The sequence below is a fragment of the Cariama cristata genome, unplaced genomic scaffold, assembly GCF_000690535.1.
Source record: "Cariama cristata isolate BGI_N322 unplaced genomic scaffold, ASM69053v1 scaffold5600, whole genome shotgun sequence".
NCBI lineage: Eukaryota > Metazoa > Chordata > Aves > Cariamiformes > Cariamidae > Cariama > Cariama cristata.
In genome coordinates, this window is record NW_009596293.1 from 4309 (window position 1) to 25703 (window position 21395).

Here is a 21395-nt window from a genome sequence, read left to right on the forward strand (position 1 = left end):
GGTTACAGACAGGGATGGCTCTTCTGCTCCTTGATGCCACCGGATATTTGCATGGAAGTGCTCCTGGTCGATGAGCTCCTCATAATGTGGACTGCATCTGCCTGGGCATAGGAGCTGACTGCATGGTAGGAGTGTAAACATCAGCCCATGCATGGACGGGCACATGACTGCCCAGAAACAGAGAGGAGGAACCACTCCGGTCCCTTTTGTGGAGGCTCCTAGCAAGGGTCATGGGAGATGGTTTGTGGGAGGGTCGTATAAGAGGACTACTGGCTAAGTGGAGACAGGCTGAAATCCTGGGTAAAGAGATGCAGATGCTTTTCCTCCAAGTGATGCCGATGGGTATAACTGTCAGACACAACCAAACCAGGTCACAGCTGAAGTGGTGAAGTGGGTCTGACTTGGATCAAAAAAAGATCTCTGCAGGGTGTGCAATTCTCTTTTAAAGGTTACATTCCCCTCTAAAGGTTATGTTTGCAAACGAAAAGCAAGACATTAGCAGGGTGATGACTTAAATGCTAGGTGCTACGTCAAGCAAAGAGAAAAGGTCTGAGAATGCTTATCTCTACCAGAAGTTATTTAAATATGTAGAAAATAACAGAGCGCAGGACTAACTCAGGAGAGTATAGGTACTGTATTGTTGTTAATCTCTTCAGAAAGAGTTCATAGTTTCTTAGAAGTTTTCTGTATTTTCCTATTTCCCAGAATATTTAAAATATGTTGTTAGCCAAGAGCTAGTTTCAGCTGCCACCTAAATCATCTGAAATTGCCTTTCAGATGAAAGAGTCCTCTCTGGTAAAGATATTTCCCTCCTCTCTCTTTCTGGCACGCGTTTGTTCTCCTGCCCTCTTTCATGACAGCTTATTCATTGCCTGTTTACAGTAAAGAGGGATCAAATTATTCAAAAAATAAATATACCCTTGGAAAAAGGATCAAAAGCATAAACCCTGAAGGCCAGTGCCTGCGGCGGGCGCTGGGGCTGGTCCCTCCTGGCAGCTCTGTGCAGGCTGGCTCCTTGCCTGGGCACGGCTCCCCTTGCTGCCCAGCACAGCCACCCACCGCCACCGTGGATGCTGAGCTCCTCAGGTACCTCTGCAGCTTTCCCTCTGCTCCTCCAAGGACGGATGCCCTTCCCGGGAGAGGTGCTGGGCAGTGTGCCGAGGGTGCTGGGCCTGCTTCTCCTCCCCGGGGACGGTCGCTGACCCGGCACTGCCGACGACGGCGCTGCCTTTGCCGTCCCTTGGGCTGCGGGGACAACCTCCTGCGTCTTGGGAAACATGGTGTGTCGGCTCGGGGAGAGCTGTAATCCCGACGCTGCTTAGAGGTGTCAGAAATCTGGGGCTTGGCCTCTGAAATCGACAACTGAAATGAGGGGCGAGAGGATTTTAAGTGAGCTACAATGTTTTTATTTGCGGATTTTATGTCCGTGTAAGCATCATCTCATTTTGACGTTTTTAATGGTTTTGTTATTACATGCAGTTTTAAATTTTGTTCTCACACTAATTTATTGTTGTTTCTGGCAAGGCAATAATGCTCCTGCTCCCTTCCCCATTCTCTCCTCAGCTGTTTTGGCTTATGAGGGGGAATCCTCTCTCATGACCTTGTTCTTCAGGAGTAACTGCAATTATCAGAGGATATTTTGCTCTCTTGACTCGGTCAATTCTGTGAAGGGCTTCTAAACCTGGTCTTGTATGAAGCCCTCCCTGTTGATCTATCCATCAGCCTGATATTTCTCTCCAAGGTTTTGATCTTTCAAGGAGCCAAGCTGCTTGTGAGGTCCTGAGTGACATTAACCTTCACTGGGTGACGACTCACCCTGCAGACCAGAGGCTCAGATCTCTCTGTTATTCCTGGGGACTGCGAGGAGAGAGGTGTGAGGGCTCTTCTCTGCCTTTCTGGGGAACGGTGCTCCTAGGGTCACCCCACAAGTGTCTGCTGGAAGCAGAAAATAATGGTGCAAAGGTTCGTGTTAAGCAGTGTGCAAAGCTGGAGCACAGATGCAGGCGGCAGCTGACCTCTGTCACCCTCCATCGTTGTACACGGCTGGGAAAAGCAAGTGCATCCCATCCAGCTGCGAAGCCACCAGTAGCAAACGGCATGAAATACCAGACCATTTTGTAAAACTGCCCGTGGTGTCGGGCTCTGAGCTCTCAGCAGAGCTGTCACCAGCACAGCGGAGCGTGGGGTCTCTCCTGCCGGCACGGGTCTGAGCAGAAACCCACTGGGAAGAGGGCAGCCCTCCGGTGAGAGAGGCAAGGAGAGGGAAAGACTCTTGCTGTGCTTTGGGGTCCCGGGAGAGCTGCTGCTGCGTGGTGTGAAAGCTCAGCTGAGAAGCGATGTTCGGCACCTGAATGTCTCACCTGCCCCCAAAATTCTGGCCAAGCTGGTCAGAGGACCCATGCCAGCGACCCGCCGACCAGGCAATGTGTATACCTCTCCGTGCATATACACGTCCAACGGCTGTGCTGATGGTCCCTGTGGCACACACGTGGCAGTGCCAGCGTGTCCAGCATGGGCCCTGGCTGGGGGACCTGCACCAGAGACATGTCCTGAGAGGGATCTAGCTGAGAACAGCTCTGGCTAAGTCAGAGAGGTTTCCTTGAGCTCGTGTGAAGCCACTCTTCCTCCTTGCCCTCTGCCTGTCTCTTCATGTGATTATTTCCTTTTCTGTTGCTCTCCAGCAGCACACTTCTGAAGCTGATATTTTCTTGTAGCTGGTTTTTAGTCCTCTGGTAAGTCCTCTGTACAGGTGGCTGCAGATGCTCTTTTGAGAGCCCCAACCTCTGCCATCAGCACAGTCAATTGCGTTGCCTTCTAAAATCTTTTAATGGTCATTCTCATGAAAAAATCTCTGCTTTCCAAAGCTGCATCTTTCGATATTATTTGCCAGGGTTGTCACAGTTTCAAGAAGGAAGATGTTAAGCAGTGTTTGAAGTCTGAGAGTGCTGCTCCGTGTTCAGGCTATTTTAGGAAAGCATTGCAATAGCCCTTGAGTATGACAGCCGAGAGCAGGTTTAATTCCTCTCAGATGAAGCTGAGGTTTCTAGAGCTATTGCTCAAGATTTACAGAAGTTGAAGCCAAATGTTGACAGTCTGGCTTGGCTGGAAGGTGACCGGTCAGGCTCCCCAGAGTAATTGGGTTGACATCAAAACCATGACTTTGTTTAAGGTCAGTGGGGTTGGGATATTTATTGGGTTGGGGACCTATGAGGTTACCAGCCACCTTTTTCTTCACAGTTGTGAGAACTGGAAACTGCAGTTCTCAGTCACAAAATTCCCAGACTTGCGGCTTCCAGAAAAACAAAAAACCACAAACAAACCCAAATCTTGGACTTCCAATAAAATCATTGTAACTAACAACAATGATTCTGCTGTAGTTACTGTCAGTGACAATGCTAATAGTACATTTGGAACCAAAACTGAGGAGTTTCATTTTAAAAAGTGAAGAACAGCCCATAGAAATGAGTGTGAATGGCACCTGTGTGGAGTTCAGAATATTAAAAGAAGTGGTTTCTTATTTAGGTACATAGATTCATAGAATCATAGAATCATTATGGTTGGAAGAGACCTCAAAGACCATCAAGTCCAACCGTATACCAGATACCACCATGCCCGCTAAACCCACTAAGCCATGTCTCGAAGCGCCACATCTAAGCATTTTTTGAACACCTCCAGGGATGGTGACTCCACCACCTCCCTGGGGAGCCCGTTCCAATGCTTAACGACTCGAACAGTGAAGAAGTTCTTTCTAATGTCCAACCTGAACCTCCCCTGGTGCAACTTGAGACCGTTTCCATGAAAAAACATGTAAGAGTATTACTTCAGATTTTTGGGTCCAGATTCAGGCTCAGGGAAATCCAAGTCTGGGTGCCCTCTGTATCTCCTGCGTAGGCAGCTCTGGAATCCCAGGCCCAGGCGATACCCTCCGGGCGTTACAGCCTGACAATGGACTAAGATGGAGCTGGGGCTCATGGCACTAAATTTCAGAGTCTGGAGAATTGTGAGTGGCAGAAGAGGCTGTTAATCTTCTCTCTAACCCACCCTGTGGCCACCCGGTCCAAGCAGGGTGTTTGAGCATTGGTATTGGGGTACACGTGCTGGTGAGCACAAATGGGACACACTGCATGTGCTTCAGCAACCAGCACCTTGTTAGCGATGAAAAGATTTCTTACAGCTCATGCCTGAAAGCAAAAGGGTCTCTCCAGGGTAAATGGCGGCAGCTCCTCTTGTCTGTGGCTTCCTTTGGTCCTGAAGCCGCATTGTTCCTAAGGTTACCCCAGGTATGGATCTAAACTCTCATAAGGTCTGCAGAACTTGGCAGGCAGTGGCTGGTATTTCTTTATTCTCAAAGAACCTCTAAAGTAATTTCCAATGACATGTTGTCTGGATAACTACTTTATTTTTAGTTTAATTTTAGTTGTAATCCCTATTCTCTTTGTCTTCCTTCCTCCCACCCGCTTTCCGCTTCCCTTCACCCCTGCTCATGCCCATCTCCATCCCTGTTAATGAATTCTTCAGATAGGCACCAATGTAACGTCGTGTTAGGGAGCTACAGCTACTGCAGGATAAGGAATAGAAAAGCCAGGGAAAGCTACACCAACAAAATATATATTCAGCATGTCTGAAATTGATCTGAGGTCTGTTTTCACTTTCCTCAGAGACCTTGTGGTTTTGCTTTCATCTAGAAGACACTAAGAAAAATAATTAAACCATTTCCATAAGCTGATGTTTTCATTGCCTATAGCTGTGCACCCTTATTCTGCGCTAAACAAAGTCAATGCTTTGCCTTGGCAACGTATTTAACAGCGTTGTGTTTGGTTTGCAAAAGAGTAATTTAATGAATGGATAACTGATGTATGAAACACAGCATCCTTTTGGCGAGGAGGAGCTCTCCCTCCATCTTCATGACAGCTTGAAGAATGTTCGCTATGGCTGTGTTTCCCCAGCCCACTGGTGCTTGCTGTTGAACAAACATATCTGAACTTCCCCTTCTTCTTCCCCTTCCCCTTCCCGCTTGGCCTTATGCAGTTTCTATAAGGTTTTGCCCTGCGGATGATGAAATGACCCACCGGGGGTGTTTATGCCTCTCCCCTGTTCCCGCAGTATAACCTCGTGTGCGGCAGTGCCTGGATGCTGGATCTCTCACAGGCTATCCTCAACCTGGGCTTTCTGGCTGGCGCCTTCACCCTGGGCTACGCTGCAGACAGGTACTGTACGAGTTCTGCTGTCCCTTCACTTGTCTAGAGGTGAAATCACTTGTAGCGTCACCTGCGATAAGCATGCGTCAACACTTTGGAGGTTTAATTCACTTAGGATAAACATCCCCAGCGTGGGTTAACAAAACCCAGCCAATATAGTCTTTGCTTCCTTTTGAGCTGGAAACTTAATGCATTTGTACTTGCTGATCCCGTTTGGACTTTGAAGTGTCATGAAAAGAGCTTTTCTTGTGGTTTCCAATGTTTTCTGTGCACATCTGGACCCAAGAAGGGCAGAAGGACACAGAAATTAAAAGGAAGCATTCAGAGGAGCTTTCTGGACTGGTGTTTGCTGAAGGATGTTTAATAGCCACCCTTGATGAAGGAAGCAGCGACTTGAGGAAAGAAGGAAGGGACTCAGCACGGTAACTCTCTCCATCCACAGGCTGGGCTCGTATGCTTACCAGCGAGGTCACAGCTCCCTCCAGCCGGTCCTCAACTCTCTTAGAGGGGGATGAAAACCAAGGAAAAGATGTGGGGGATATTCAGGCTTGAGCAGCCGACCTGCCCCGGCGCGGGGAGCTCCCATAAGCTCTACCTTGATCTTAGAGTAAAGGAGGGAACCTGGTTTGTGCTTTGTGCTGATAATTAGCAGTAGTCAGCCTATGCGTTGGCTGAGAGCACCACTGATGATTTCAATGGCAGAACACATTTCTTCAGTTCATAAAAGACTGACTTTCTGCCTGTTTTATTTTTCTTTAGTATCTGTAATAATAGTGATAAAGACCAATTTCTTTATAGGCAGGAATACTTACAGAATTATCTGGAATGTCATCTCAGATAACAAATTTTGAACTAGCAAACAAAAGTACTTTCAAGGAGAACCTCATCTTTCCAAGGGCTATAGTAATAAGGGAAGAAGGCAGAAAAGATGCTATGGCACTGGCTAACTTAAGATATCACTGCTCAGTGTCTGGCTGGACACTTGTGATACTAGCACCTTAAGACTGTGTAAGAGTAGAAATATTACAGCTAATTATTAAAATAAAATAATGTGTCTGGGGTACTTGTGTATTAAGCATAATGTAACTACTGTTCAACTATCAATGTTGTACGTTGATAGCACCAGGGGGTGTTATCAGCAGCCAGACCATTAGACACTAGTCTCCTTGACAGCACTCAAAAGAATGGACCTGGTTGAAAATACCCTGATTTTTGTCCCATATAAATTCTTCTCATGAAACCTTTTGAACAAAATGAACAAACAAATTTTGTCTCAAAGACTTTTTTGCAGGGTAAACAGCTACATCAGTTTTCACAGTTTCTTCTTCTTAAAACAGCAACAATAAGAATGGAGAAGAGATCAAAATGGAAATTCTATTTGTGTTCCAAGAACACAGTTGCTGTGAAACTACAGGGAGATTTTTCGTTTTTGTTTTTTTTTTTTTTTGGAATTACAGCTTACTTTGGGTGTACCTATTAATAATGATGTTTTTTTGCTGGAAAGTGAGGCTCATGAATACGTTAGGCAGGCTTTGAAAACAAGTGAACTAAATTTAAACTAAACACTAGAAAATCACATAAAGTAATTAAAGAAGACATGACTTACTTTCACAGAGCTGGCTGTGATTACTATTAGGAGGCTCATTTGTGAAAACAGAAAGCCCCAATAAAAGTTGCCCTTATTTCAACTGGATCAAAAATCTGAACTGTAACATATGTGCCGTACTTTAGACACAAAGAGACAAACTGTTTTCTAAAATAAAAGGGGGCCTGGCAAGGACATCAGCAATTCTAAAATTAGTGACATAAAGGCAGTGCAAACTACCACAGGGAAGAAAGTCCCATACCCTTGGAACAAGGCTGGTCTCAAAAAGGCACTTTCAGATCTAGCACTAAAATGAGATGTCAGGGAAAAAAAATAAACTTTGTGTCTTTTCCGGATTTTCACTTTCTTTTCTTTTTTTCAACAGATATGGCAGAATCCTCATCTACCTGCTCTCCTGTCTCGGGGTTGGGATATGTGGTATCATAGTGGCATTTGCACCAAACTTTACTGTATTTTTGGTCTTCCGTTTTCTCCAAGGCGTGTTTGGCAAGGGAACCTGGATGACATGCTACGTGATCGGTGAGAGCTGTTGTCTTCTTTCTTTTCTGGTTAGAAAAAGTGAAGGATTTTTGGAGGACGAGGAGTCTGGCTACATTTGCTCTTGATACTATTTTTTTCTTGGGAACAAAGCACTGGCCCTGGGGTCAGCAGACAATAAATAACCCAAGTCTGTCCTAGTTAATGCATTTGTCCTCCAAGACAAGGTGCCTACATGCAAATTGTAACTTGGCATCATCCGTTGCCTGGGCTCACGCCTGAACTGAATGTCTGGGGAGGCAGTCACTGGCCTTTGTCCAGACCATGCTAGGGACCTTTCTAGCAGCTAAACCGTATAGTGTTTCCTTACCTGGCAATGTCTGCTAATTTACCGGTATGGCAGCGCGTGCAAACTCGCTGTGATATTCAGTACTGATACAGGATGGGAATGAGCAGCAGCGTACATGCCTACCTGACCTCACAGGATCCCACGGAGAAGAGCGAGGAAGGAGTAACGCACAAGGACAGACTAACAAGAGTGATGTGTCCTTCAGAACTGTCCCAACTCTGCTTTTGTATCCATCGGCGTGGTACTCGGATACGCCTGTAAGCAGTTGGCCATAGGCAATTCAGAAGCAATGCAACACTTTCTCTCGATGTTATTTGAGGACTTTTATGGCTGTCTAATCTATGGACTCCGATGAGGAGGGATTAGCATAAATAATTAAGAGGTGGAGGAGTGGAATGTGTATATATAAAGGTTTTCTTATTACATGGAAGATCACCAAGACGGTAAAAATCTACAGAGCAAGCTCTGAATAAACCGGATACGCAAACAGGGACATGGTTAATTTTGGCAGAGTCTGAACATCTTCTGCAGATGCTCAGAGGAGTTAACTGCTTTTCCTCACTGGGAGGACAGACACTCGGGAGGCTGCTCTTCATTCTTTAGCTGGGAGGCTCTGCTTAGTGCCAGGCTGGCCACCAGGATCCATATTAGGATTATTGTTTCCTGAAAAGAAAAAAGGAAGGGAAGATATTTTATAAATAGCATCAAAACAGCAGGGATCCAGACTCTTTGATAGGTTGTAGTCACGGCCCAGCAATGAAGCTCCTTGCATAGCAAGCTTACTTTTCATGAGGAAAGGGTATTGTTGTGGCATCTTGAATGACGGCCAGGTTCAGGAAGGGAAACTCCTCTCTCATGCATGAAAAAGCAAGCCATTGAGGAAAGCATCCTACCAGAGATGAAACGTCAGATTTACTTAAAAAGAAAATCAGCCATTCAGTAATCTACTGTGATAATCCGAAACATACAGTGCAAAAAACTTGCATCATCACTGTAGTCTGTGAGGCCTGTGACAATTTTTTTTTTAATTCCTAGTGGAATTTAGATGAGTGAGAACAGAATTGCAACCAGATGTAAACAGTTACAGTGAGACCTGGGAATGCTGTGGTGATGTATGTGCCAACATACCTGTCTATCGCTCGCAGCATCTAAAGCCCAGAAGCATCTCAGTTTTCTGGGCAAAGTTACACTGCTGAGCAGCTCAGGTCCAAGATCCAGTGAAAGGACCAGAAGCCACTTTCCCCCTCTCTTTCAATTACATGTCCTAATCTTAAAGTGAGATCTTACCCTAAAACTTTGGCAAGTGCTCTAACCAGCAAAATATTTTATGACAGACCCACGGCTTCCTTAAAAATGACGAAGTTTTAACAGAAAGGAATGTTTTTCAATGCTCAGATTGCCTGACTTTAGGGAAAGGTTCAGAGATAGAGCATCCTAAGGGGCAGTGTATTACCACAGCCCTAAGCAAAGTGCTTAATTCTTGGAGAGAGTGATTCCATCTAAATCCCTTCAGGGATCTACTCTTATTTGCGGGGATCACCCAGAGTATTTACCAACCTAACATCTTTTGAGAGGCATATACAGATCACTGGTTTGTTTGCACCAGGAGGATGGTTGCCATTAATACATCTCCCACACTGCTGATCTGTGCTTCAGAATCCCAACAGACTGCCCAAGAACCTCTCTTTACTTTTACATACAACACAGCTTTTCCCGGGCCAGTGCCGAGCAGCAAAATTTAGGCAATAGAGTTGCCCCTAGGTCATGCAGATGTGATGAATAGTCAATAAAAATAGTAATGGCGTCATATCTCTCTGCATTGCCAGCTGAAATGAATCACTATTACTCGTAAAATTGTGTCTCCTTTAGTAAAATTAAAAAAAAAAAAAAGAAGTGTTTTCTATGTATTATAAACCAAGGTAAAAGCCTCTGCTTTTACTCTGAAGGCTAGGTAGGGGTGACAGTTTTGAAACAAAGAGACGCTTCTTCATGCATTGCTCATCTCAACTACGGATCTCATGGCCATGGGATATTTTGTGAAATGTGGGCTTACATGGGTTTCAGAAGCGATCAGACACATTCACAAAAATAAAAAATCTGCCCAACAAGTGCTGTTTGTCCTAGTAAATAAACCACGGACCATACCTTAGCCCTCAGAGCACCCAGCATGGTATGGCTAAAGTCTCTTCCCCACAGACACCTTGTCCATGTTACCTGCTGGGAGCAACCCCTGCCTGGAGGATCCTCTGGAGCATGGGTCAAAACCATGCCATGATCACGATGCAGGCTCAAACCCCTGTTCTGGCTCTGTTTACTTCATTAGTAAACATGCAGCCAGAAACTCTTCTAGCTGAAGAATGGTGGGTGAGTTGATGAGGAGATGTCGGCCGTGCTTGCCCTGGACAGTCTCGGCGACATGCTTGCACAGCTGAAGGCAAGGCGCTGGGCTAGACAGACTTGTGACCTGGTACAGCACTGTCCTTCCTTATGTTCCACCACTAATATTTTTCTTTTGAGTTAGGTTTGTTTCTGTGTTGTTTATTTTGGTTTTCTCTCTGCTCAGTGACAGAGATCGTTGGTTCTGACCAGCGGATTGTTGGGATTGTGATTCAGATATTCTTCACCCTGGGAATTATGATTCTTCCTGGAATTGCATACTTGGTTCCCACGTGGCAGGGGATCCAGCTGGCCATTTCACTGCCCAACTTCCTCTTCCTCCTCTACTACTGGTAACGTTGCACTCATTGCTCTTGTCATTATTGCTATTGCTATTCGAGCGCCTTGAGACTCCTGCTGTGACCCCAAGTCTACAGTGTGCAGGATGTTGTAGGTTAGGAAGAAGATATTTGCATATTGTTGATTTTGGCATTTTTAATTCTTTTTATTGAATCACAGACATATATTACTTTCCTTTTTCTGCCCAGGGTTTGCCTCTCTCATCAGCCACAGCTGGAGCACGTAACCCTGTTTTGCCCTTGCTTAGTTCGGGGCTGTTTATCTGGCTAACTTGACCAAAGTCTGCTTTTCCCATCAGCCATGGGACCTCGCCTTTACCTCTAATTATGTACTCGGTCCAAGCCTGGACTTGCCCTACAGGTCCCATGAGTTGGGCAGTACAGCTAACGAGAAAGCGGAGCACTATGCCGTGGGGAACGCCGGCCCCAGCGGAGTGCAGCCCTCCCGTGGGCTGGATCCAAAGACACTAATCCACATGCCCTCTCCCTGCACATTGTTTCCTTAAACTTTACCTTCTTTTAAATCATGAATCATCTTAACCCTAGGCTAGCAGAAACTGAAACACCAATGAGTAGTATCGCTTTGTGTTCGGTTTATAATGTGTACATTTGACTCTGTGTGTCTATCTTATAATGATACAGCCCAAAGTCTCCTGATCTGCCTGTACTTGCTACTACATGTGTTTAGCGTTGACTTTCACTGTTCCTTGTTATTCTACAGGAACCTTGTTTCCTTGTTGGTCATCATACTTTTGACATCCATTGTGCAAATACAATAGATTTCTTATTTTTCAGCTTTGCAGAGTATTGATATTGTCTGTTTTCTTCTTTCTTGCCCACAAGGTTCAGATATTTTACAGGAGACTGACTGGATAAGCAGTCCACAAAAGAGTTTCTCTATCCCAAAGACTGAAAAATCAGCGTGTTGTGTATTAACACAGGCAAAAGGCAAAGGACTTTGGTTTATTTATGATGTTAAAGGGCAAAATGCGTATTTATGACTTCTGTGTTCTTACAGGGTGGTTCCTGAATCTCCACGTTGGCTCCTGACACGCAAAAAGGGAGAGAAGGCATTAAAGATCATGCACAGCATTGCAAAACACAATGGGAAATATCTCTCACCACATTACTCAGAGGTACTGTCATCTGTTTGAACTAGAGGGTTTTTTCTAAACTTTCTGAATCTTTTGAAAGTTCAGTTGTTTCAAAATGCATTTTCTTTATGTGATGGGCAGCACTCTTAAAGCATCACCCCAGAACAAGCTTGTCAGTCCCATAACTGCTTTGTTAATTGCAAGAGGGTAAAAGTGAACTGGCTGGAAACACATGGGCTGAAAAAAAGAAGTTTGCAAAACAATGAATCAGATCTTTCATTTGCAACACTCCTACTTTAAAAACTTGTGGGAAATTTCAGAAACTACCCTGAGGGCCAATGGCATTTCGCAGCAGCTGCCACTTTAGCTGACAGAGTGGAGACAGCAGGATCCGCTTTCCTGGCTCCTTTGCTGAAAGTTCCTTTAACAACTCAAAGAGAAGAAGGTGTAGAAAGTCATAATTTAAGTATAAATTTGCTTCCTTCCCAATAGGTCTTTCTCATTACTCTTTCTAAGCAAGGGAGAACCTGAGAATTTAACCCAGCTTATCCAAAAAAGTGGGGTTGCTTCACCAAAATCCTAGAGTGTCATTCCGGATGAAACCCAAGCAGTAATTATTGGCACCCTTCTGAAACACCAGGTAGCTGTTCCCAGATCCATAGGGTTTTATTTACCTGGTGAGAAACAGGCTCCATGAATCAGCCAGCCAGCCTAAGCAGCTGCTATGAGTATAAGCCATGCAGGAGGTGCACCCAGGAAGAAGTATGTGACATCAGGACGATAGAAATGGCCCGTTGATTTATACCAATATTCCATTGTGTCTCCACTTCATTAAGTATACGTTAATGACACTTCTGGCAAGGTAAAGTTCACACAACAGGTCCCGCAGAGAAGCTGAACGCTAACCTATACTATGCATCTTAGGGTATATGACTCTGGACTAAGGGTTTTATAAAGTCAAAACTAGACCTATCAGCAGAGATGAGCATGCTGAAACATACATTTCCACAGCCAGCTGCTGTATTTGTAAGTGACTTGTCCAAGTGCAATAACGTGGCTATAATGGCATTTCTATGAATGTTACGTTGCTCAGGGGAGCGCACAAAGGTTAACGACGGGGAGGGAGGTTTGTCAGGGGAAAACGTTGTATATGACTTCCTCGGCCAAGAAACGGGATATGCCGGATGAGACTGTTGTACATTAGTGAAACAACATGACAGAAGGAGTTTTGGCCCGATGTCCAAGTGGAGGCCAGTGATGAGTGGCGTTCCTTAGGGGTCGGTACTGGGACTGGCAATGTTTAACATCTTTGTCAGGGACATGGGCAGTGGGGTTGAGTGCACCCTCAGCAAGTTTGCCAACAACATCAAGCTGTGAGGTGTGGTTGACACGCTGGAGGGAAGGGATGCCATCCAGAGTGACTTAGACAGGCTTGGAACTAAATAGTCTTTAAGGTCCCTTCCAACCAAACCATTCTACGGGTCTACGATTCTACAAATTATTGTCCTTGGCTGGGGCATATACAGCAGCGAGACTCCCCTGTCCTGGGCAGCATTACCCAGTGCCGAGTGTGGCCCGAGACAGATGGGGGGAGGGTTGTGCTGCTGCAGCTCCCTCTCCACGTTCAGCCCTGTGTCCCTATATCCCCTTCCCCCCTCTAAACTTCAGCATTTTCAAAGCGCCTCATCAGAATGGAGATGTGTGTCATTCCCTGCTTTTTGTTTTAAGTTGTATTTAATTTTTTTCAGAAGCGTCCCTGCTCATGACCCTAAGCCACTCACAGCTGCAGCAGATTAACCTCCACACATCCAGATTTGTGCTGGATCTGTTCCTGGGACATGTTTTTAATATACAATCTCTGTCATCCTTGGTGCTGTGCCCGGAGGAAGGAGAGCATCTCCAGGAAGCACATTAGTCGCGGATCAAGTGTATTCCTTACATTAACTTATGTCAGACTTCTCTTCAAGAAGCAACTCCAGAATTTCAGGCAAAGTGCTGCAGGTGTGGAGGGACAGGGAGAAGTGAGAGGCATTATCCACCAATGCATTTTGGCTAGGATTTTCCAATACGTCTGTAACAATTTCTTTGGCTGAGTCCCTTACATGGCTCTGGATGTAGCAGCCTTGCATTTTTATTGGCATGCAGAAACCACAGATGACCTTTGTATGAAAACAGATAAACATTTGCTTCTTTTGCTCTGTGAGTTATGACACTAGTACAGTTCAGCTCCATCTAGAACTCATTAAATTAATTGTAAATTATAAACTCTTTTTTTTCCAGTTGCTTGCAATTATCTTAGCGTGTCTTTTTTTCAAGGTAATTTTTTAATTCTTGGTCTCTGTCCAAAAGCAGAATGGACTGCAACCAGCTGACTAAAAGCTGCTTCTTGAGAGTTAAGGATCAAACTCCCCTCTCTCTTTATATATAGATAAATATTTCTACTATATAGACATATCTAGACATATATATTTGTAGTATATATCAACTTACATACATATGAATTATAACATGCATGGATGTACTGTCCTGCGCAGAATTAAACATGTGCAGAACTATATGTCTGTGCCATACGGAATCTTTGAATATTATTGCAGAAAAACTGATACGTAATTTTCCTGGGACACAAAAATGTCAAGGCAGTTGGTTATAAAACTTCCTCCAGAGTTTTCAGAGAGTGTAACATTGGAAACATGGGCCCTGTCATTGAATTCCTGACTGCACTGTGTGAATAGCAAACCTCTCCTTGACTTCAAAGAACAAAAAGAGGATTTTCTTCCCTACAAAGAGCTGACTTTCGGCAGTGATTTTTTTTCTTCATCCATAAAAAAATGCTCAGTCATACTTGGGGTTATTATGACTTTATTAAGACATAAAAATGTATGGTAGCAGCCGTGCTGACTTTATCTTTAGTCCTTTGGAAAACTAAAAGCACAAAGTCACAACTGATGGCTGGCAGCCTGCTCTTATAAACACAGTCATGACAGCTTTATAACCAGAATAGGAGAGAGCCCAAGAGCAGGGCAGAAACCCAGCAACCTCCTCCTGCCCCACAAAGGGCTCTGGCATGCGGCAGAAGTGGCAGTGCTTTAAAGAAAACTGCTGATTCTAATGACAGAAGAAAATCGAGAGGGAGTAGAAAGGAAGTTCAAATCAATGTGAGGTTTCCCTGACCACTTACAAAGTTGTGTGTCACTCAGTTATGAAGAAGTCATGTGTAACTACATCCAGCCAAATCTCACTCAAAAACACCTGTGCTACCTTATGATACGAAAACAAATACGGGGCAAAATCTTTGGGCATAGCCCTGGCTGAGATGATGAGACCCTTGGGCAATGCCTTTGGCTTTACCCGTGTTCTTACCACAGACCAGCATGTTCCCAGGTGCATCTCCATCCTTTCAGCCGTGTCTCCCCACAGCCCTTGACGGTGTCCTTGGGCTCCTGTGCCTGCACGGGCAGCAGATGCTGTGGTGGTAGAGGAGGGTTTACTCCTCTCTTTCCTCTCTCAGGAAGGGGGGCAATAACTGAGACTCAAAGCAGCCAGGCCACCTGAAATCCTCCTAAAAAGGGCACAGCGGGTTTAACCCCATGTTGCCTACAGCTGCTTTGAGAGCTGATGGTGATCCCAGACCCGGCTGCCTGTTCTTGGATGGTCTCATGGTTTGTCCCTGCCTAAAACCACCTCTGCCTTCTCTTCCTCCTCTTCCTCACCTGCCAAATGAACATACGAACAAAAGGGCTGCCACCTGGCTGGGACATCACGGTTAAACACTGCTGGCCACAGTTAAAAACAGCCTCCATCAAAGTGCCTAATCCCTTTCTGGCCGTGCTAATATTGTGGCTCCACAATATCCTGTGGCAATAGACTCCAACGTGTAAACACAGACTGTGTGAAATCCTGCCCTTTTCTCTTATTGTTAAACCTTCTAACTAATGATTTCATTGAGTGCCTCATTATGACTGTTGGAGGAAGCTGAGAACAGATTTACTACACTCTGTAGGCAGTATGAAGGCCATTAATTCATACTTTGCAGGATTTTTTTCTTCCAGGGTAAAAGCCACATTCAGCACAGTGCTTGTGTGTTTTAAACCCCTCTGAATTTCACCAGCTGAATGTTTTGTAGCGCCTTTACAGATTTATTCTTTCTCTCACTCCCGTTTTCTTCCCGCTGTCCAGCCGTACCACCACCCATGTTCCCAAGCCCATCGCTTGCTGCTCACGCCATCTCTCCCTGCTTCCCTCAGCCCCATCGCTTTGCCCTTCCTCCCACCATCTCCTCCTCTCTGTCATCTCTGGCAGAAGGCAGCTCTGCTCCCAGTGACCCTGACATGATAACAACCGCTTATTGCCTTCCAAGAAATTCCAGGTCAATCTCTCTCAGTTTACAACAAGGAAATCATTTTTCCAGTCTCAAGTCCAGATTGAGGATTTTTTTTTTTCCTGTTCTTTGCACGATCATCATTAAGGAAAGCCCACAGCTGTGTCCAGTTATAACCTATTTCCCGTATCTGCCCACTGCTCTGGAGTGCTAAAGCAGCAAGCTGGCTCATCAGCACCTTTGCTCTCTGGACTGGAATATCGCTGAGCATCGTGTTTACGCAGAAATTCTGCCCCAGCGCCTGCCTGACCCCTGACAGCTGACTCTACTGCTCGCTTTCCTCCTCAGATCACTATTAGCAACGAGGAGGTCAGCAACCCCTCCTTTCTCGACCTGGTGAGGACTCCCCAGATGAGGAGGAACACGCTCATCCTGATGTATGCCTGGTGAGTGCCCACCTCCGTGCCAGCCTTGTTACCAGGGCAGTGGGTTTCCAAGAAAAATCCCCTTGTGACTTTTAGAGTCTTTCCAACTGCTTGCAGTCAACTTGTTTGCATCTCAACATTTTTTTCCCTTTACTGTTTAGGTTCACAAGCGCCCTGATCTACCAAGGGCTTGTCATGCGCCTAGGCATTACCGGAGGAAACCTCTACCTAGACTTCCTCATCTCAGGAGCTGTGGAGCTGCCTGCTGCTCTCCTAATTTTGGTGACAATCGATCGCATTGGCCGGCGCCTTCCTTTTGCAATAAGCAACATCGTGGCAGGAGTTGCATGCCTCATCACCGCCTTCTTGCCAGAAGGTAATTCCCTTCCTAATGTCAGGCTTTTTAGGTCAATGACTTCTCTCTGACACCGCTTAAGCAAGGACAGTGGGCCACACAATACTGTATAGAAAAGCAAAACGTGGCATTGCAAGCAGCACCACAGCCATGGAACAACGTACCTCATTTGCTTATAGATTGCTCTGGGACATGTCATGGCCATATCTTTGATGGGTGGTGAGCAACAGCTGGTGTAGTCTTAGAAAAAAAAACATGTATAAGGGTCCTGTACTGTTTTTGAAGGCAAATGCAAGGGAAGAGTATTCAAACATAAAGGGAAGAGACATTCCCTGACTTAGAAGACACTTAATGATGTAAGAAATCAGTGATTTTGCTGAGACAGCTTGGTGCCCTTCTCATTTGCAAATAAAACAATGCAAACCACAGCGCGATGTAAGGGCTGTGGCAGACAACATGGAGATTGTTGCCCTGCCCTCACCCTCTCAGGGGTTTGGACATTGTTAAGGGCTTGGAGGAAAGATATGGCTTTTGGTTAAGTCATTCTTATCTGGTTTCAAGGACAGCTAAAATGTCTGATACTGCACACAGGCTTCCCAGCACTCCTATCTTTTCTTTAAATTGTTTTCCCTCCTGTGTATTTTTTTTTAATCCCTGGGGAAGCATTTGGAGGGGCTCTGAAGCGAATGTTACCGTATCAGCACGCTTTGCCTTAACATAGCTGGGGACTGGCAGCTGAACAGACACAGGAGAGGTTTGGTCCTCCCCAGGGATGTTCCTGTCAAGGTAAGGGATGGTCCTGGCCAGCCTTAGAGACTTAGTTCCCAAAGTTATATCGTGGGGCAATTGTTTTGCTAGAGAAGAACCATGACAAGTCACTTCAAGAGTATGATGAGCCCATGAAAACAGGCAGGTTTGTGGTGAGTGCAAAATGAAATCCTTCAAAGAGGTGCGTTGGTTCACTTCTGTCTCGGTTAAGCTCCCTTTAAAGGGATTCCTCCAAAAGTACTTAAAATTAATACCCTATGCTTGAGGAGCTTTGTTGCTTTAATAGAAGCCGAAATGATGGGGAAGTGAGAGGGAAGATCAACAGTCTGCTCCTGGTGCCAGCACTGGTGGCTGTGCGATCGTGCCCTGGGATGTCACGGTTGTCATCACTTGTTTGCATTCATCGATTTGACCACTGAAGCCATGAAGACTGACTCTGCTGTCCTGGTGGATTTTCCCCAGGTCCTCACTTCTGTGTCCCTCTCAGAAAAGCCACCGTACGGCGAGTGGATGCCAGCCGCCCCGTGCCCGACACAGGGCATGGCAATTCAGGCACTGAGAGCTTGGTCACTGTGGCATCTGCTGGCTTTGCCAGCATCATTTTCCACCTGTTAAGAAAGTACAGGGACAGCAGGGACTGGGGACTGTTGATCACCAGGAGCCAGGGTTGTTGCAGGAGGAGGAAACAAAGAGCGGTACTGGGGAATTAGTCCTGCAGGACACCTGCTTCTACCACCTTCATCTGTTTTGGGTCACACCATATGCTAAGCATGGTGCAGCAGGGCTGGGGTTAGAGCAGGAGCATCGTGTGGGGCTGGTATGGGCTGAGCAAGGGGAGAATGCGGTGGGCTGGGGCCAGCAGGATGTTGCCATCAGCCTGATCTCAGTAAATGCGAAATGCTGAGGGGACCCTGCCCAGGTGAGGAGAGGACAGTCTGGGGATTAAGATACTTGCAGATGGGACACCTGAGGTCCAAATCCTGCTTTCAAGAAAAGTCTGTTTAGACAGATGGGAAAAGCTGCAGCGGTAGTTTGTGTGAGCTCCATCACGCTGGGGTGCTCGCACAGTTTGAGTCCCATGGCAGAGGGAGAGGCACACGGACATCGCCCTTACCTCGGCGGTCTGATGGATTGAAGGGGTGCCAGGGAGACAATGTGGATTTGCTTTGTTCTTTCCATCCTTTGCTTTTCTTAGAAGTGTTTGAAAACAGAACTTTTCAGGGCAAAGGCAGTGTCTCGCGACATGAGAAGAAATTTGATGGGGGTTTGTTTGGTTGTTTTGGAAAGGAAATAACCCCAAGCATCTCATTTTTTGGTTCAGAGCAAACTGAAATGTTTTCTTGTTCTTCTGATTGAAGTTTTGAGAAAACACAATCACTGCCAAAGCCCTCTCCAGTGGCAGAGCTCCCCTTCATGCCAAGTTCAGGCTTGTTGTTTCACTCTCCTCCCCATCTGCCCATACAGGAGACTGTCCTCTCCCAAGGGCATTGCAGAAGTGCTCATTGCATTCCTTGTGATGCTCCTAGAGAGGCCACCAGCCCTCCAGAGAGGGCATTTGGACTGCTGAGGGGTTGCACATGGTGAGATGGGATGGCCCTGCCCTGCAATGCAGATGTGACCATCGCACCCCTGCTGATGTATAAGGGCTTCCCACTGACGTAGGGCAGTGGCTGTGCACCAGAGCTCCAGCAGAGCTGGGATAACTGGGCAGAACCATCGGGGCAGGGTAAGGCCCCTGGGCCGGTTGTGTCAGGTACAGACAAGCACCAGGGAAGGGAAGGGGGAGGATGGCAAGGAGTAGCATTATTAGGACTGTGTTATGTGCAATGGCTAGACAAATTATGAAGTGTAATTGCCCCATTCAAGGGTGAAATATTCAACTGTAGCATCTCTGGAGGTATTTAGAAGACATGTAGATGTGGCACTTAGGGACATGTCTAGCAGTGGACTTGGCAGTGTTAGGTTTGAGTTCAACTCGATGATCTTAAAGATCCTTTCCAACCTAATTGATTCTATGATTCTATGCAGCTTTAGAGGTATCTTCTTTGTGATTAGAAGGCTTTGGGAGATGACTCAACAGTGTTTCTTACAGCATAACATCGCTATGTAAATAAATGCCCCTTTCCAGAGCACAATTTGAACATGGTAATGGAAACTTACAACGTTCATTCTCCCACCCATGCTGTTATGCCCCGCCAGCATCTTGAATCAATCAACTAGAAGTAATTTCTGATTCTCCAAAGCAGCCTTACATGACACTGGAAAGCAATAAATGCCAGTATAGATTGATATCTACAGGGGTGGCCTTTCAGTCTGATTTGCACTGATCCAGTGTTTCTGTGATGTAGCTTCTGCTGACAGGGCCTGGGGCTCCCAGAAATGGTCTGCTGGTGCAGCTAAGCACACTTCACCTGGATTTCTTTTTGAATGAACAGATATCCCATGGCTCAAAATGACGGTCGCCACGCTGGGAAGGCTGGGCATCACGATGGCTTTTGAAATCGTCTATCTTGTGAACACTGAATTGTACCCTACGACGCTGAGGTATGTCAAAAGCTCCCAGGAACCCTTCAACTTTTCCCTCTGCTTTTCCCCATTCCCTATTTCACCACTGTTTAGTAAATCTTGTTTTTCTCCAGAGTTTCCTAACTGAATAGCCGCTGCTCAATGTAGATGGCATATGCTTACAAGATCATTTTGGAGCTAAGTCTACATTCTGCTCCTTAAACTGCTAGTTCATCAGTTTGGTAGCACCTCTCAAATATCTTGCACTATTTTTCTTTTGCAGAAACTTTGGTGTTTCCCTGTGCTCGAGTTTGTGTGACCTAGGTGGGATCATAGCCCCTTTCCTGCTTTTCCGATTAGCAGCCATTTGGTTGGAGCTACCTCTAATTATTTTCAGTAAGATTTGATTTTAAATATACTTTTGGTTTAAATATCCTCCTCCTAACAGAACTTTTCTTTTGAGGCAGAAGTTTAGCATGTGACCACATCTCCCCCTGAGACCAGCCTCTCTCAACCTTGATGCCTAGAGCAAGAGCCTGAACGGCAAATGGGTGAAATGTGGGTGATTTCATGGCACGCTATGGAAGAGCTCAGATCTGCTTGGGTAACTTGGCTGAAGGAGCATAAAAGAAACCATGTGAGGTGCTTTAAGACTGAGAAACCTTGCAGCTAAGTTCTGTAATTGCAGAGAAATAAACTTAGTCTCCCAAGAGTAGAGGTTAATGTCCTTTAAAAAATACTTTGGGTTTTTTGGTAGATACAGGTATGATTATGGATGTTGTATTAACCATAACTTCACATTCCTGTCAAACTCTTTTCCTCAGTTGCATTTTGGAAAAAATGGGCCGTGCAGAGGAATTCTGTGGGAAAAAAAATTAGTTATTTCCAACAAGGAAATGGGAGTCTGTGACTAAACCGGACTTCCAGGAGATACATGTGACTGGGAAAAAAGCAAAAGAGATAGGCTAGAATAAGAAGGGAAATTGGTGCTAATGACAACTTTAGCTAAAAACAAAAATGGAAAGACAAAAGCAATTTTAAAAGATTACCATTATTCCAAGAATAGACATATATAGAAGTACAGTGTTCACATTATCTAATTCTGAAATTCTGGTACTGCTGAAGGACATACGAATTCCCTCTGTCTTGAGTAAACAGCTACCAAATCAGAGAGGATTGGAAAGGACTGATGCAGCCCTCAAGAGAAGGACTTGGGGGTGTTTTGGTTGATGAGAAGCTCACCATGACCCGGCAATGTGGGCTTGCAGCCCAGAAAGCCAACCGTGTCCTGGGCTGCATCCAAAGCAGTGTGACCAGCAGGTCAAGGGAGGGGATTCTCCCCTCTGCTACACTCTGGTGAGACCCCCCCTGCAGTACTGCCTTCAGCTCTGGGGTCCTCAGCACAAGAGGGACATGGACCTGTTGGAACGAGTCCAGAGGAGGCCACGAAGATGATCCGAGGGCTGGAGCACCTCTGCTGTGAGGACAGGCTGAGAGAGTTGGGGTTGTTCAGCCTGGAGAAGAGAAGGCTCCGGGGAGACCTTAGAGCAGCCTTCCAGTACCTA

The 21395-nt window shown here is 45.7% G+C and overlaps 1 protein-coding gene across 1 annotated transcript in view; it reads left to right on the forward strand.

Moving 5' to 3' along the window:
• The first annotated feature begins 5106 nt into the window (after positions 1–5106).
• The window catches only part of SLC22A3 (solute carrier family 22 (organic cation transporter), member 3), an 18125-nt gene continuing 1836 nt past the window's right edge, over positions 5107–21395 (forward strand). Inside the window, exons 1-8 of the mRNA XM_009705321.1 lie at positions 5107–5207; positions 7169–7323; positions 10194–10359; positions 11384–11501; positions 16126–16223; positions 16364–16578; positions 19761–19869; positions 20114–20226. Of these exons, the coding sequence (XP_009703623.1) occupies positions 5131–5207; positions 7169–7323; positions 10194–10359; positions 11384–11501; positions 16126–16223; positions 16364–16578; positions 19761–19869; positions 20114–20226 (1051 nt within the window). The 5' untranslated portion in view covers positions 5107–5130. The remainder of the gene's footprint in view (positions 5208–7168; positions 7324–10193; positions 10360–11383; positions 11502–16125; positions 16224–16363; positions 16579–19760; positions 19870–20113; positions 20227–21395) is intronic.